At 47.4% G+C, this 12468-nt stretch overlaps 1 protein-coding gene across 1 annotated transcript in view; it reads left to right on the top strand.

Moving 5' to 3' along the window:
• The window catches only part of LOC104292030, a 24079-nt gene extending 13327 nt beyond the window's left edge, over positions 1-10752 (top strand). Inside the window, exons 4-8 of the mRNA XM_009891353.1 lie at positions 4452-4555; positions 8049-8169; positions 8256-8285; positions 9024-9152; positions 10552-10752. Of these exons, the coding sequence (XP_009889655.1) occupies positions 4452-4555; positions 8049-8169; positions 8256-8285; positions 9024-9152; positions 10552-10752 (585 nt within the window). The remainder of the gene's footprint in view (positions 1-4451; positions 4556-8048; positions 8170-8255; positions 8286-9023; positions 9153-10551) is intronic.
• Positions 10753-12468: the final 1716 nt, after the last annotated feature.

Here is a 12468-nt window from a genome sequence, read left to right as displayed (position 1 = left end):
AGCACTGGTTTGCAGAGCAGGTTTCCTGCTCTGAGATGCCCAAAGTTACTATAAAATGTTGGCCTCAAACTATTGCGCAACATTTTTTTACTAGGTCATGTAGTGATAGGACGAGGTGGGAACGGATTCAAACTGGAAGAGGGCAGGTTTAGATTAAACATTAGGAAGAAATTTTCCACTGTGAGGGTGGTGAGGCACTGGAACAGGTTGCCCAGAAATGTTGTTGAGGTCCCATCCCTGGAGGTGTCCAAGGCCAGGCTGGACAGGGCTTGGAGCTACCTGGGCTGGTGGGAGGTGGCCCTGCCCAGGGCAGGGGGGTGGAACTCGATGATCTTCAAGGTCCTTTCCAACCTAAACCATTCTATGATTCTATGATTCTATGATTATTTCTTGTAGTAGGCATTTTAATTGCATTAATGTGATACAAACTGTGCCAGCAATAGAGTACAGAAAGACAGAAATGGCTTAACTTTGTTGTTCCAGAACCACATGATGGAGGCGGGAGGGAATGTAACCACCTATCTGGAAGGATTTATTACAGCCCTAAAAAACAGTGAAGAGAGGTCAAAGGAGAGACTAATAGCTCAGAAGCTGCAGAAAATCCAGGACGACGGAAAGTCATGCCTCGAGTGGATGGTACGTTTGGGTTGGATTTTCTGTTTGCTATTTTGCATCTTTTAGATGACCGTGAGCTACCCTGCGGGGTTTGTCCTGATTGCACCGAGAACAAGCGCCTGACTAAAGCCCACTGCTGCCTCCCGATCGGGTGCCTGATGGAGCGCTCTCCAGCCAGTGGCTGTCACTTGGCCATGGCCCTGGGACCTTCACTGCGCTGCTCTCCTCTTCCCCATCTCTCCTGGCTAAGACAAAATCCATCATTTGACGGAGGTGCCCCGGTGCGATGGGGACTGGAGCTGCTGCCCCAACCCCAGGGGCAGAGGCTGCTCTTGCTGGGGGATGGCTGCACTAGGTGCAACATGCTGTCCGACCTTCATCAGAGCCTTTGTGGTCTTAAAATTAAATATTAAGTAAAAAACTACAGTCAGGTAACAGGATGCAACTTCTGTGTCCAGATTCTGTTCTTTTAACTCTTTTCCTTTCTGTCTGTCCCCAAGGAACAGGACTGGGAGCCAGTGGAAGAGGAGGATTTTTTCAGTAATTTGGAATACTTATTAAGGTTCCTGAATCACAATGCCCTTTCAGAGGAAACAGCGTAGTCTTCAAAGAAGTTTGGAGCACCCCTGGTCCAACCTGCCAGGAGACTGGAGCTTTGCATATCCTCATTTGCGTACCCTTACTCCAATGATCGAGGCTATTGGGAGCTATTATTTATTCATAGATCTATTCATATTTATTTATTCTATTTATTTGTGGAAAATTCAAGTTATTTATTTTTACAATGAAGAAAGGCAATAATTATTTACTTTTTCGGAAACTGCTATTTAATGGTGTGTGAGGAGGAGCCCTGCGGATCCGGCTTCGGATTTGCTGTCACACTATATCTCTAGCACACTAGCCCGAGCCGCAGCCCCAGGGCTCAGCCCCGCAGCGCCCAAGTGCTCTCAAAACTGGGGCAAAGCCGCCCTGTGAGACGGGGACGGGGACCATGGGTGCCACCCAGCACCTTCACCTCCCTGTCGGCCCCGGGACCAGCCTGCGGCACGGCCAGATGGCTGCTGGCCTTGGAAGCCCTGAGCCCCCACCAAACACGACCAACGGTGGCTCTCAAGGACGTCACCCTTAGCAAACCCACAAAAAGACCTCTTGCAAACTTAAGGCACGGCTCATACCCACTTAGAGCGTGTGAACGTAAATACGACTTTCACTGAGTGAAAGTGCCCCATAGGGATAAACCACCTAAATATAACCTGGTGACTAAGAGTCTGGTACGTACCATATTGCTTTTGTTTTCAATCAAATAATGAAGTCTTCATAGTAATGCTGCCGCGCTCAGGCAATTTCAGCATTTTGCTCCTGCAGCTGAAGTTGCCAGATGCCTTCAGAGCAGTTTCACATCTCTTTAGGAGGTTAGGGGCATTTTCAGAGGAGAGTCTCTTAAAAGGATGCAACTCTCACTTTTTAAATTATGCTTAAGTACTTATAGTAACAGAAGAATATTACTATGCTAGTGACGCAATGACAATCATTTCAAAATGTAAAAAAATGTGAAGTGCAAATTGTGGAAACATGACTGCTGTTACAGCTGTGTGCTGTCAACACATCGCGTATACATTTTTTACAGTTAAATATTTGGGAAACTTGTATACAGAACTCTATGAAATGTAACCAAACTCTAACAGAATCTATGCAAAATAAATCTCTTGCACAAAGGTGTAACTCTTACAGTTTTTTATTTTGTGAGGTTTTATTGTGACTTAAGGAATATTCCATCTAAAAAAAATCAGATCGATTGAATCAGGGTCTTCTAGTGGTGAGTTTTTGATCATTTGGGGGGGGCTTTCTATTCAGAAATACGTAAATTAATATTCTATATTAATATATTATATTAATTCTATTATATTAATTCTATATTAATCATCTGTATATTCTACAGATGATTGATCCCCCTGTGCAGAGATTCACCATGAGGTCCAGACACCACCTAAGACTACCAGTGTGTTCAAATTTGGGTAAAAGGAGCACTTAAATATTGAGTCAGGATTTTGTTTCTTTCTCTGCTCTCACTGCACAGTGGGTGGATGTCTCACTGCAGCATCTCCCCTTTCCCACCCGCCTGGATATTCCGATTACAGGAAGATTCACCTCCACGGAAGAAAGCAAACGTGTAGCATTCAGCCATAAATCCCTATTTAGGGCTGGGACGGAGGAGCAGCGCTCGCCCGCAGTGGCCCCTGCGTCCCCACGGACCATCGGGGTTGTTGGGCACACAACTTCGCCTCCGAGGGGAATCTCCCACTGGAATTTCACCTTCAGTCCTAGCCCAGCCCATTCTCTTGATCTACTTTTGCAGGCAACACCGAGCACCTGCAAAAATTTCCCTGAATAGCATGATTCACAGAGAATTTAGCAGAGAGCAGCACTTGTGCAAGCCGTGGTGTGCCTGCGGGATCCCCCAAACACCACGCTGCCTGCAGGAAAGGGCAGGTTGAAGAGGCAGGGAAATCCGTGCCGGAATCTGCAGGGATTACTTAAGGCAACTAACATGTTTGAAGAATTAGCTAATATTTTTAATAACATCTGAAGAGGAGTTTCTTGAGGGCGGGGGAAGTCAGACACAGTAGTCATTGTACGGACAGGGAGGAAAAAACCCAAACAATGGTAGGTTCAGTCATCATCACTCTGCCTCCCCAAAATAGCCAGGAATAAAGCATTAACCGATACTTACAAAAATGCAGAGTGCATGGAAAAGGAGGTTCAACATTTTTAGTGGCTTTAGGTCAAAGCAGCTCATCCTGTGAGCGGGTGAGAGGGCAGGAAGGTAACGCTGGGTGTATCTGGGCTCTGGGATGGTGCCTGCGAGGACAGCCTCGTGAAGGACCCGAGGGGACGTTCTAGTCCCATCTCCCCAAGACTGGCACGCAGCCTGCTGAAAAGCTGGTCTGAAAGGGTGGTTATTGACCTCCAGCTCAAAGGCCAAAAGCTCCTTGGAGAGCTGCATCACAATCCAACACACTGCATCCAAAGCCGCTCTCTTGTTTGGAATTGGGTGTGAGAGAGAGGAACAGTTACAACCTCCCAAGGGAAGAAGGGACCATGACCCTGAGGGATGTGAAGGGAACACATGGCAAAAGGCTCAATTTGCTTCCAAACAAAGTTTTACATTTGTTGGCAAAATTCTGCTGAGATGGAGACAGAGCAGTGTGCCAGGACTACCGGGAGATGCTGTGGACCATTACTCATGGTGGGGAAGGAAGGTTGGAAGGTTGGAGCATCTTTTTTACAAGGAAAGGCTGAGGGACGTGGGGCTTTTTAGTCTGGAGAAGAGAAGACAGAGGAGGGATCTTATCAACACTTATCAATCCTTCAAGGGTGGGTGCCAGGGGGATGGGAACAGTCTGTTTCCAGTGGTGCTCAGTGACAGGACAAGAGGGAACGGGCACAAACTTGGCCATAGACAGTTCCATCTCCACCTGAGGAGGGCCTTCTCTGCTGTGAGGGCGGCAGAGCAGTGGCAGAGGCTGCCCAGAGAGGTGGGGGAGTCTCCCCCTCTGGAGCCATCCCAAACCCGCCTGGACGCCGTCCTGTGCCACTGCTGGAGGTGCCCCTGCTCTGGCGGGGGGTGGGATGGGGGAGCTCCAGAGGGCCCTTCCCACCCCCACCACTCTGGGATGCTGCGATTCTGTGAAAATGGTTCCCTCCGAGCAGGCTGAACCCACCATCCTTGCTGCCTGGTGCTTGGGGAACGGCAGATACATCTACCCCCAGACCCCACCTTGCCCATCGCTCGTTAAGATGCGCACAGGAGCGGAGTTGGGGTTATTCCAACGCAGATCGTCTCCCGCGGACACCTCCGCGGCCTCTCGGGGGAAGCGCAGAGCGGGCGGCTCACCGCGCTCCGCTGCCCGCACACGCTCTCGGGATCTGCTGAGGTTTGGCAAGTCTTTCCCCTCCGAAAACGAGAAAATAAAGCTCTGTCTGCAACTAGCAGTGGCCGCTCTCTAGGTGGCGGCTCTCGCCTGCTCCATGCGCCCCGCGGCGGCAGCCGGGCAGGGAGGGGAGGGGGCGCTGCCGGGGCCGGGCTCGCTCGGTTTTTCAACAACTTATCTCTGTATTACTCCAAAGAGCTCAGAAGTATCACCGAAAGGTGAAGGAAGATTTCAGACTGGCTGTTTTCTCCAGGAGCTTGAAAAAGGGGTTGCGTGCCCGCGGCTCCCCGGCAGCGCTCGGGCTGAGCCGACTGATGGAGGGGTCACCTCTTTGCACAAACTCCCAGTCGTTAACCTTCCACATTTTTTCACTATTTTGGAGAATTTTGTGCGCTTGCTCGCTTATCCCAGCTTCTCAAAACTCCCTCTGCCAACACCCTTTGGAAACTTCTTCAGCCGGTTACAAACGTGAGCTGCCCTGTGTATAATACCTTTTCTTACCAAATACAATAACAATACATCTTTTTCTTACCAAAAGGCTGGAGATCAAAAGGGTTTAATAAAGCCCAGCAGATCCTTGCCTCTTGTTACAGAAAAAGTTAAAATCAAAGCACGGCTGCAATCGTATTGGGCCTAAAGCCCCTGAGAAGATGCCGGCCGGGAGCAGGAGGCAGTGGGGGGGGGACAGGACTGGGTACCTGCCCCGGTCCCCGCAGCATCCTGCACACAGCCCAGCGAGCTGCTTTCTCGCAGCTCCAGCCTATCGATAACATCTCGCTACTTCTCTCCACCAGTTTTAAAGCTATTTGACATTAAGCCAGGGTATGTTTTCCAAGTGGGCGAGTATTAAAAGGAGCGGCGTTGTTCCAAATGGCATCCGGTGTGAAAATGATTCAATAAATGGATTTAGGAGGTGTCAGAATTTGCCTAATGGCTTAGATGAATGTACAGCCTACACAGTGGTTTGCATCTGGTGGATCTGGTTATTAAATCCTCACACAGAGTGAGATGGTGGTTGAGCCCACTGTCAGCAGCTTCCCCGGGGCAGGTGATGCAAACAGGGGTGGGAGAAGGTACAGGAGACAGGCTGTCCTGCCCGCTCCCCTCCCACCTCCAGGCTGAGCAGCAGAACAGACTCCCCAGTGTTACCAAGAGATACTGAAGTTTATACAGGAGAAAGTACAGAGACATCTTTGTCGGTTTTTTGGATCTTTCAGTGTGCCAGGTTAGCACATTTGAACATTCATTTTAGTGACTCATTTTAATCAACTCTACCTCGGGCTGTTGGTCAAAAAGAGCTTGCAGAAGCCACTTGGTCTCCTAAGAGCCTGGTTGGGAAATGAGGGGGCCTGGACACCAGAGAACCAAGAGCAGTTTGATACTGAAATTTTCCCCTTGGAGAGAGTGATTCAGGCCTTTCATCAGTGAGTGAATCAAAGCAGGGCTGCCCTGACAATCATTTCCCAAGTGGTTGTGGTTCAGTGGTGGACTTGGCAGCGTTAGGTTTACGGTTGGACTCGATGATCTTAAAGGTCTTTTCCAACCTACGTGATTCTGTGATTCTGATTCTGGTGCTACAAGAATGTTTCACATAGCACTGGAGAAGGTAAGTACCTGCTCTGCAAACTGGAGAAGTCAAATGAACAGTGAATAACATGGCCATGGTTACCAACCAGACTTGCATTATATAGTAGGGACAACCCACAACATATCTAGACAAAGAACTTAAAACATCATCCAGTCTCAAATTTTCATATTACATTTAGAAGACTTTCCAAGGTGAAATGAATCCCTGACTCAACAGCAAAGATTTCCCTAATCAAATCTGGTAAACCCCATCTGCCACTTCTGCACTTCGTCGGTTGGTATGAAATACCCCATCTAAAAATCAAATATAGATTTACACCAGAAACTGGACCATATGGGAAATATTTAGGCCAGGCCCGCAGCTGGCACGGGTTGACAGGGATATTTGCAGAGCTCTGTGCTGATGTGCTCCAGCTGAGCGTCTGGCTCTTCGCTAACCCTTTCCAAATAGCGCTTGCCAAGCCTTATTTCTTCTGGCGCTATAAAAGACTTCCTTACAGCTCTCTGCCGGAGTCGGAGCTGTTACGGAGAAGGTGATGGAGCACGGGCTGCACGGGCGTTCCCGGCGCAGGGCACGACACCTCCCGCCACGCTGCCAGGTGCCGTTGGCACTAATGCTGACAATCAGTGATTTCCCTTTTCTTGGTGGCCAGAAATAATTCCTCACCACGTGCTCCCTCCATAACACTTCTTTTATTAACTGTAATATTAATTGCCGCCCATCCTGGAACAAATCAGACTTTTTTTTCCTTTTTTTTCTTTAGGGCTGCGTTATCTTAGAGTTATCTGAGCCCCGGCTCTGCAATCGCTCTGGCAATTTCACTCTTCGCATACGGAGTTATCTGGGAGGGAACTCCCTCGTGTGTCCGCTCTGCCCTTAGCCGGCTGCGTTGGGGGAGCCGCAGCCCCCCGACAGCCGGGGAAGAGCTGTCACCAGTGTCCTGGTCCACAGCACCCCTGACCCCACTGCTGCACAGTGCCCCACTGTCCTCTCAGCCCTTCTCCCCCCACTCGCTTACGCGTTCCCACATGCTACAACACAAAGCACCTAATTACCATGGTGAAGCGCTGCTACATAAGGGCCCAAGTATCACTAACGAAGGGACGGGTGTTCCCCCCTCCCCCTGAGAACAAGGAGCTGACAGCTGAGGCTGAAGATTTGCACGGCACTGTCGTGAAAATTAATTAGGTCGGGGTACGATCCAGCCCTCACGCTTACTAATTACGACGAACAAACAACTTTTTGGTTTTCTTTTCAGGTCAAAGAAAAAAGATACTGGCCGTAGCAAAGTAGCCAGTTTTGCAAGGCTGCTCTGCGCATCCGTGCAGCCCTCTGCGCCCCCACACCTGCCCGAGGCGCGCTGTAGGGACGGAGAGGATTGATTCATCCCTACGGGCTCCATCTCCGGCTGATCTTAGCTCCAGGGGCACCGAAATCTTTAAACTGCAAGAATTTACAGCAATATAGGATGTCATCTCATCTGGTGGGAAAAAAGTCAGCTTCATGGCTGTGCTACTACAAGTAGAATAATTTCTGCAGATATTACTATTCTTTTACGGTATCTTGTACACGATTAGTGCCCTGTGCGTTGCGCTCGCTGGCATCGGAGCGCTGCTCCGCAGTTAGATGCTTTAGGAAGTTTACCAGAACGTCACTCATAAATGTTTCTCAGATCAGATATACCGCTAATTCGACTGCTCGAGTTCTTGTCTCTTTCCTATTTTAATGATTTATGAATGAGATAAGATAGTAATCACATCCTGCACATCACATCAGCTTCTCTATATAAGCCAGCTTAGCACCTGCCAAGAGAGCCGAGCTTGCGTTCAAAGCCCATTGCAGAGATAAAAGGTCGAGCTCCTCCGATACACCACCTTTAAAATGTATCTTCGCTTGTTCTTGTTTCTTTTGAGCTCTGGGGTGTCCAGCTACTTTCTGCCTCTGAAGGAAACGCCGCATGTGCAGAACAAGGCTAAATCGGCAATAATTGACGAGATGCTTTGCTTACTTAAAGCTGAAAATGAGGCCATAAACGTAAATTGTTTCCCACTTCCCCCACCCCAGATTTGCTCTTTGAGATGATTTCCAATTTGTAACTAACGGATTTCTATCGTTTTCAGGAGTCGTTCTCCAAACCGCTTTACATCAAGGTAAGAAGCTCTTGTTTACTACTCTATTACTATCAGTCAGAGTCTCCAAAGGGAACTTGGTGCGTGAGCGCTGGTGTAGCAGGTCTGAGGACATTTAAAGGCAAGACGTAAACACCAGGAGAGATGGGATGGCCGGCTGGGGAGCCCAGGGCTCGACCTCACTCTTCTCCACTTAGAGGTGATTGTGCTCCTCTTGCTGTCCCAAAACTCCAATGCAATGTCATCTTTTTAAAAGATTCCGGGACTGTGGCTAATAACCCACTCTAATTGCTAACAAAGATAAATAGTATGCACTGCCTCCACTTTTATGGATTCTTTTTAATGCTTTTCTGGAGAAATTTCTGTTGGTGGTTGCAAAGTCTGGTCTCCAAATGACTGGCAATACAAAGACAAAAATGGTTAAAGCGGCTCTCTGTAAGTGTCCTGTTTCCGAGGCAAAGAAAAAAATCACTCTCCAATTTAGATGGAACTCAATCAAATTCCCAATGTTGTCACATTGACCATTGACAGAAACTAGACCTCTTTTATTGCAAAGTTTCCAGTTATAGTAGTTATGAAAACTGTCCTTATAACATGACTTCTTAAAAGAACGTATAAGAAGGAAATCAGATAAAAGAAATTAAGATTTCCAGACAAAAATAACAGTGTATTCAATATGATTTATCAACAGTTCTTTTTATAAAGAAAAGCTTTCTGGTTGCAAACTAGAACACTGTTTATTTTCCTTTTTTCTCCTAGAACCGAAGTTGTGCACATTATAACACCAAAAACTTTATTAAGGAACTGGAGAAGATACCCACATGTAAGTGCATGAAGACAGTTGAACAAGATATGATACAGCTGGAAAAAACCTGTCCCATGTTGAAGGTAAGCTTTTTACTATTCATTTGAGTTGAGTTGCAAATATTTTCTTGTAGCTATCAATTCATGCAGATTTTTTATCCCGGGTGCTTTTGTTCCAATGCCCGGTCGTGGGCTCTCCCGACCCAGCAGCTGGAGAGCCACGGCCGGCCCTTCCTCCTCCTGGGCAACGCTGCTGCAGCTCCTGGACCACACCAACGCCTTCACCTTCGTTTTGGCACAGGACGGAGGATAAGGCATGAATCTTTAAATAAATCTAGAGATCTGCTGAGAAAACATCAGGAACTATCCTTATGATTTTAAAAAAACCCCATCAAGCTTCCCTGAAAGTTAATTTCCCCTAAGGTAATAAGTGAAGAAACATCAGTTGAAGTTGTTCAGTAAGACTTCGCCTGTCACTTAACTTCTGGGTCACTTTTGGGTAAATTCTAAGTCAAAGTTTTGAGATTGGTTCGCAAAGAAATTGTTCCTCCTTTTTCATTTTGGCCCAGCTGCAGCCTCGAGGAGGGATATCGAGGTTTGTCTATCATGCACAAATTCGTTCTTGAACAGACTATATTAATATAGTTCATGTGGACCTGCAGTAATGGAGATTATTTATTAGGTGCAATTAATAATGACCTGTACAGCTTGTCCTTCAGGAAGAAAAGGGCAATTAATAGCAGAAAAGATACAGACCAGGAACATCACAGAGAAAGAAATCTGCCTTTTGAATACAGAAGAGAGAAAAAGAGAGAAAATAAGGGGGTAGAAATCAGGGTTTGCACGTGTTCTGCCAGTGGCTGTACTTACAGCAGTGACATCCCCCACTGCCTCTCTGTCCCCAGGGCGTGGATGTTATGAGAGAGATGTTTTGACCTGACTTCTCTTCTTCCAGTTTGGCAGATAACTCCTCCACCCCCCCAAAAAAAAAAACCAGAAAAAATTGCAGTACCAGGAAAGTCAAAGACAGATAGCAAGGTACTATTTGACTAATGGTTTGTAGGAATTGTGTGAAATGGTTTGGGGCTGGTGAAGGGCAGCTAGCCGGCTTCATCCTCCCTCCCAGTGAGCTGAGGAAGCCATGGAGAACGTGCAGCATTTGGGTGGAATACATAGAATCATAGAATAGTTTAGGTTGGAAAGGACTGGGAAGATCATCTTGTTCCACCCCCCTGCCCTGGGCAGGGACACCTCCCACCAGCCCAGGTTGCTCCAAGCCCCGTCCAGCCTGGCCTTGAACACCTCCAGGGATGGGACCTCAACAACCTCTCTGGGCAACCTGTGCCAGTGCCTCACCACCCTTAAAGTGAAAAACTTCTTCCTAATGTTTAATCTAAACCTGCCCTCTTCCAGTTTAAAGCCATTCCCCCTCCCGCTACATTCCTTCGTAACCTGTGCATCGGTATCTACCATTTTCCCTTAGAAACCTTCGTCCAACGACAGTAGATGTTCAGAGATGACACAAACAAATTTCACACGCTTTAAAGAGAGCCTGGAAGAATTCTTGAAATGGATCAACGGGAAGCAGAACTGCAGCAACATCGTGAGAAGTGAGTCGGGTTTGTATCCGGACGGCAAATGCCACTGCCCTGACCTGTGGAAATCCCACCAAGGCGTGCTCTAGGGAAGAGCGCCCGGGCAGCCAGAGGGGCTGGGGGGGAAAGGGGGCAAGAAATGGCTGTTACAAATCACAATCTTTGCTCAGCATTAATGCAAGTAGGTGGATTAAACCTGTAAACAGCACTTAAAACTGTCCACAGCAATTAAAACTTCGTATAACAAGCAGAGCCAAGTGTCGTCATTTATATCATGCACAGTTACCGAATGTGGAATGTCATTATGTCACCAGAGATAAGTCAAAAGGCTCAAAGTCTGTGGGGTTTTTGCACAAAGGGACAGAAACCCCAATCTTGACCACGAGATCATTCAAAGACTTTGGAGACCGGGGCCGGGCACGGGTTCCGGCTGGCGGGTGCTGCCGGGTGGCTCGAGGGTCAGGATGTTCAGTGGGGATTTACAGGACCCAGCGCAGCCCCACAGGGCAACCCTCGAGGAGGAAAGAGACCTGACACCCACCTCTCACACCCTCTGCTTTTGCCCCCCAGCACTAAAATCCTTGCTTTTTATGTCTGCTGGTTTCCGATGAGCTTTAACACAAGCCTGACCAAATCAACCTTGAGGTTCCACGTTGCGTGTCCACTTCGGTGGCGATACCTTCTCCCAGCACACTGAAGAGCTTTTGCTTTGAAATTTTCAGATCTTTTCAGTATACAGCATTTATACAGGTTTTGACTACATCCAAACAGGTGCCGAATCACACACTTTAATAAAGATACACGGCATGATGTTCCTTGCACAAGACCTTGCATAGCTCTGCCTGTACCAGTACAAACCAGGTGCCAGATGCTGTTTCTCTGACATGTATCTGTACCTTTGCAAAACAGTCAAGTCTTGGGCAGAGACATAAAAGGGAAGAAATTTTTAGAAAAATGACTATCACAAACTAGTGGTTAAGAGCAATCTTGGTCACAACAATACCAGTACTCCCAGTCTGCAATGACAGTACCAAGACAACAGATAGAAGAGGACATGGGTGATGGGTTGCCCAAAGCTTGCTTGCCCACTGCCTGTGTCTGTGGGTACAGGCAGCAAAGTGGTGGGATTCTCGGGCACCACAGATTTCAAGGGGTTTGTCCTCCAGACTTAGTGAAGACGGGGGAACCCAGATTGCTGACTTCTCTAAACACAGATAGAAATACAGTTTGCCATAAAATTGAGCCAAAAGACAATTGATATGTACCATAATGAATCAAGCTGGTATCAGTTAAAAATCTGCAGTTCTTCTAAGCCCAGGGAAAGGCTGAGACAGGAATTTGAAACTGCTGTGACAAAACGTGACGGAGTTATCAAATGGTCTTCTAACTCAGACACATCGCAGATACCTGTTTGCAAGATAAATCTTATCTTGGTGCTTAGACCTTTGCTGCCGCTGAACGCGCTTCACCCCTCTTGTACTCAGCCTACCTCAGTCTACGGGTTTTGGACAAGGATTTGTGTTGAAGTCACTAACAGCCATAGAAATGACTTGTCGTGAAAGTAGGATTCATCACAAATGTAAAAACAGATACAATTCATCTACACACACAAACCAGAAGGTCTGCACCATTTCCCATAATGCCTTAATCACTAACCAATATCCAGTCTAGAGTGGGATGTCAGAACCAATTCTTGCAGCTGACTAAAAGGTGGTAAGAAGGAGAAAGAGACACAGTATTTGTAAATTATGTGGAGAAAAAAAAACCCTGTCCTATTTTCACTCTTCAGTCCAAACCGGAGTAGT

Source organism: Charadrius vociferus, unplaced genomic scaffold (assembly GCF_000708025.1).
Source record: "Charadrius vociferus isolate BGI_N301 unplaced genomic scaffold, ASM70802v2 scaffold370, whole genome shotgun sequence".
NCBI classification, from domain to species: Eukaryota; Metazoa; Chordata; class Aves; order Charadriiformes; family Charadriidae; genus Charadrius; species Charadrius vociferus.
This window is presented reverse-complemented; position numbering and strand designations above follow the sequence as displayed.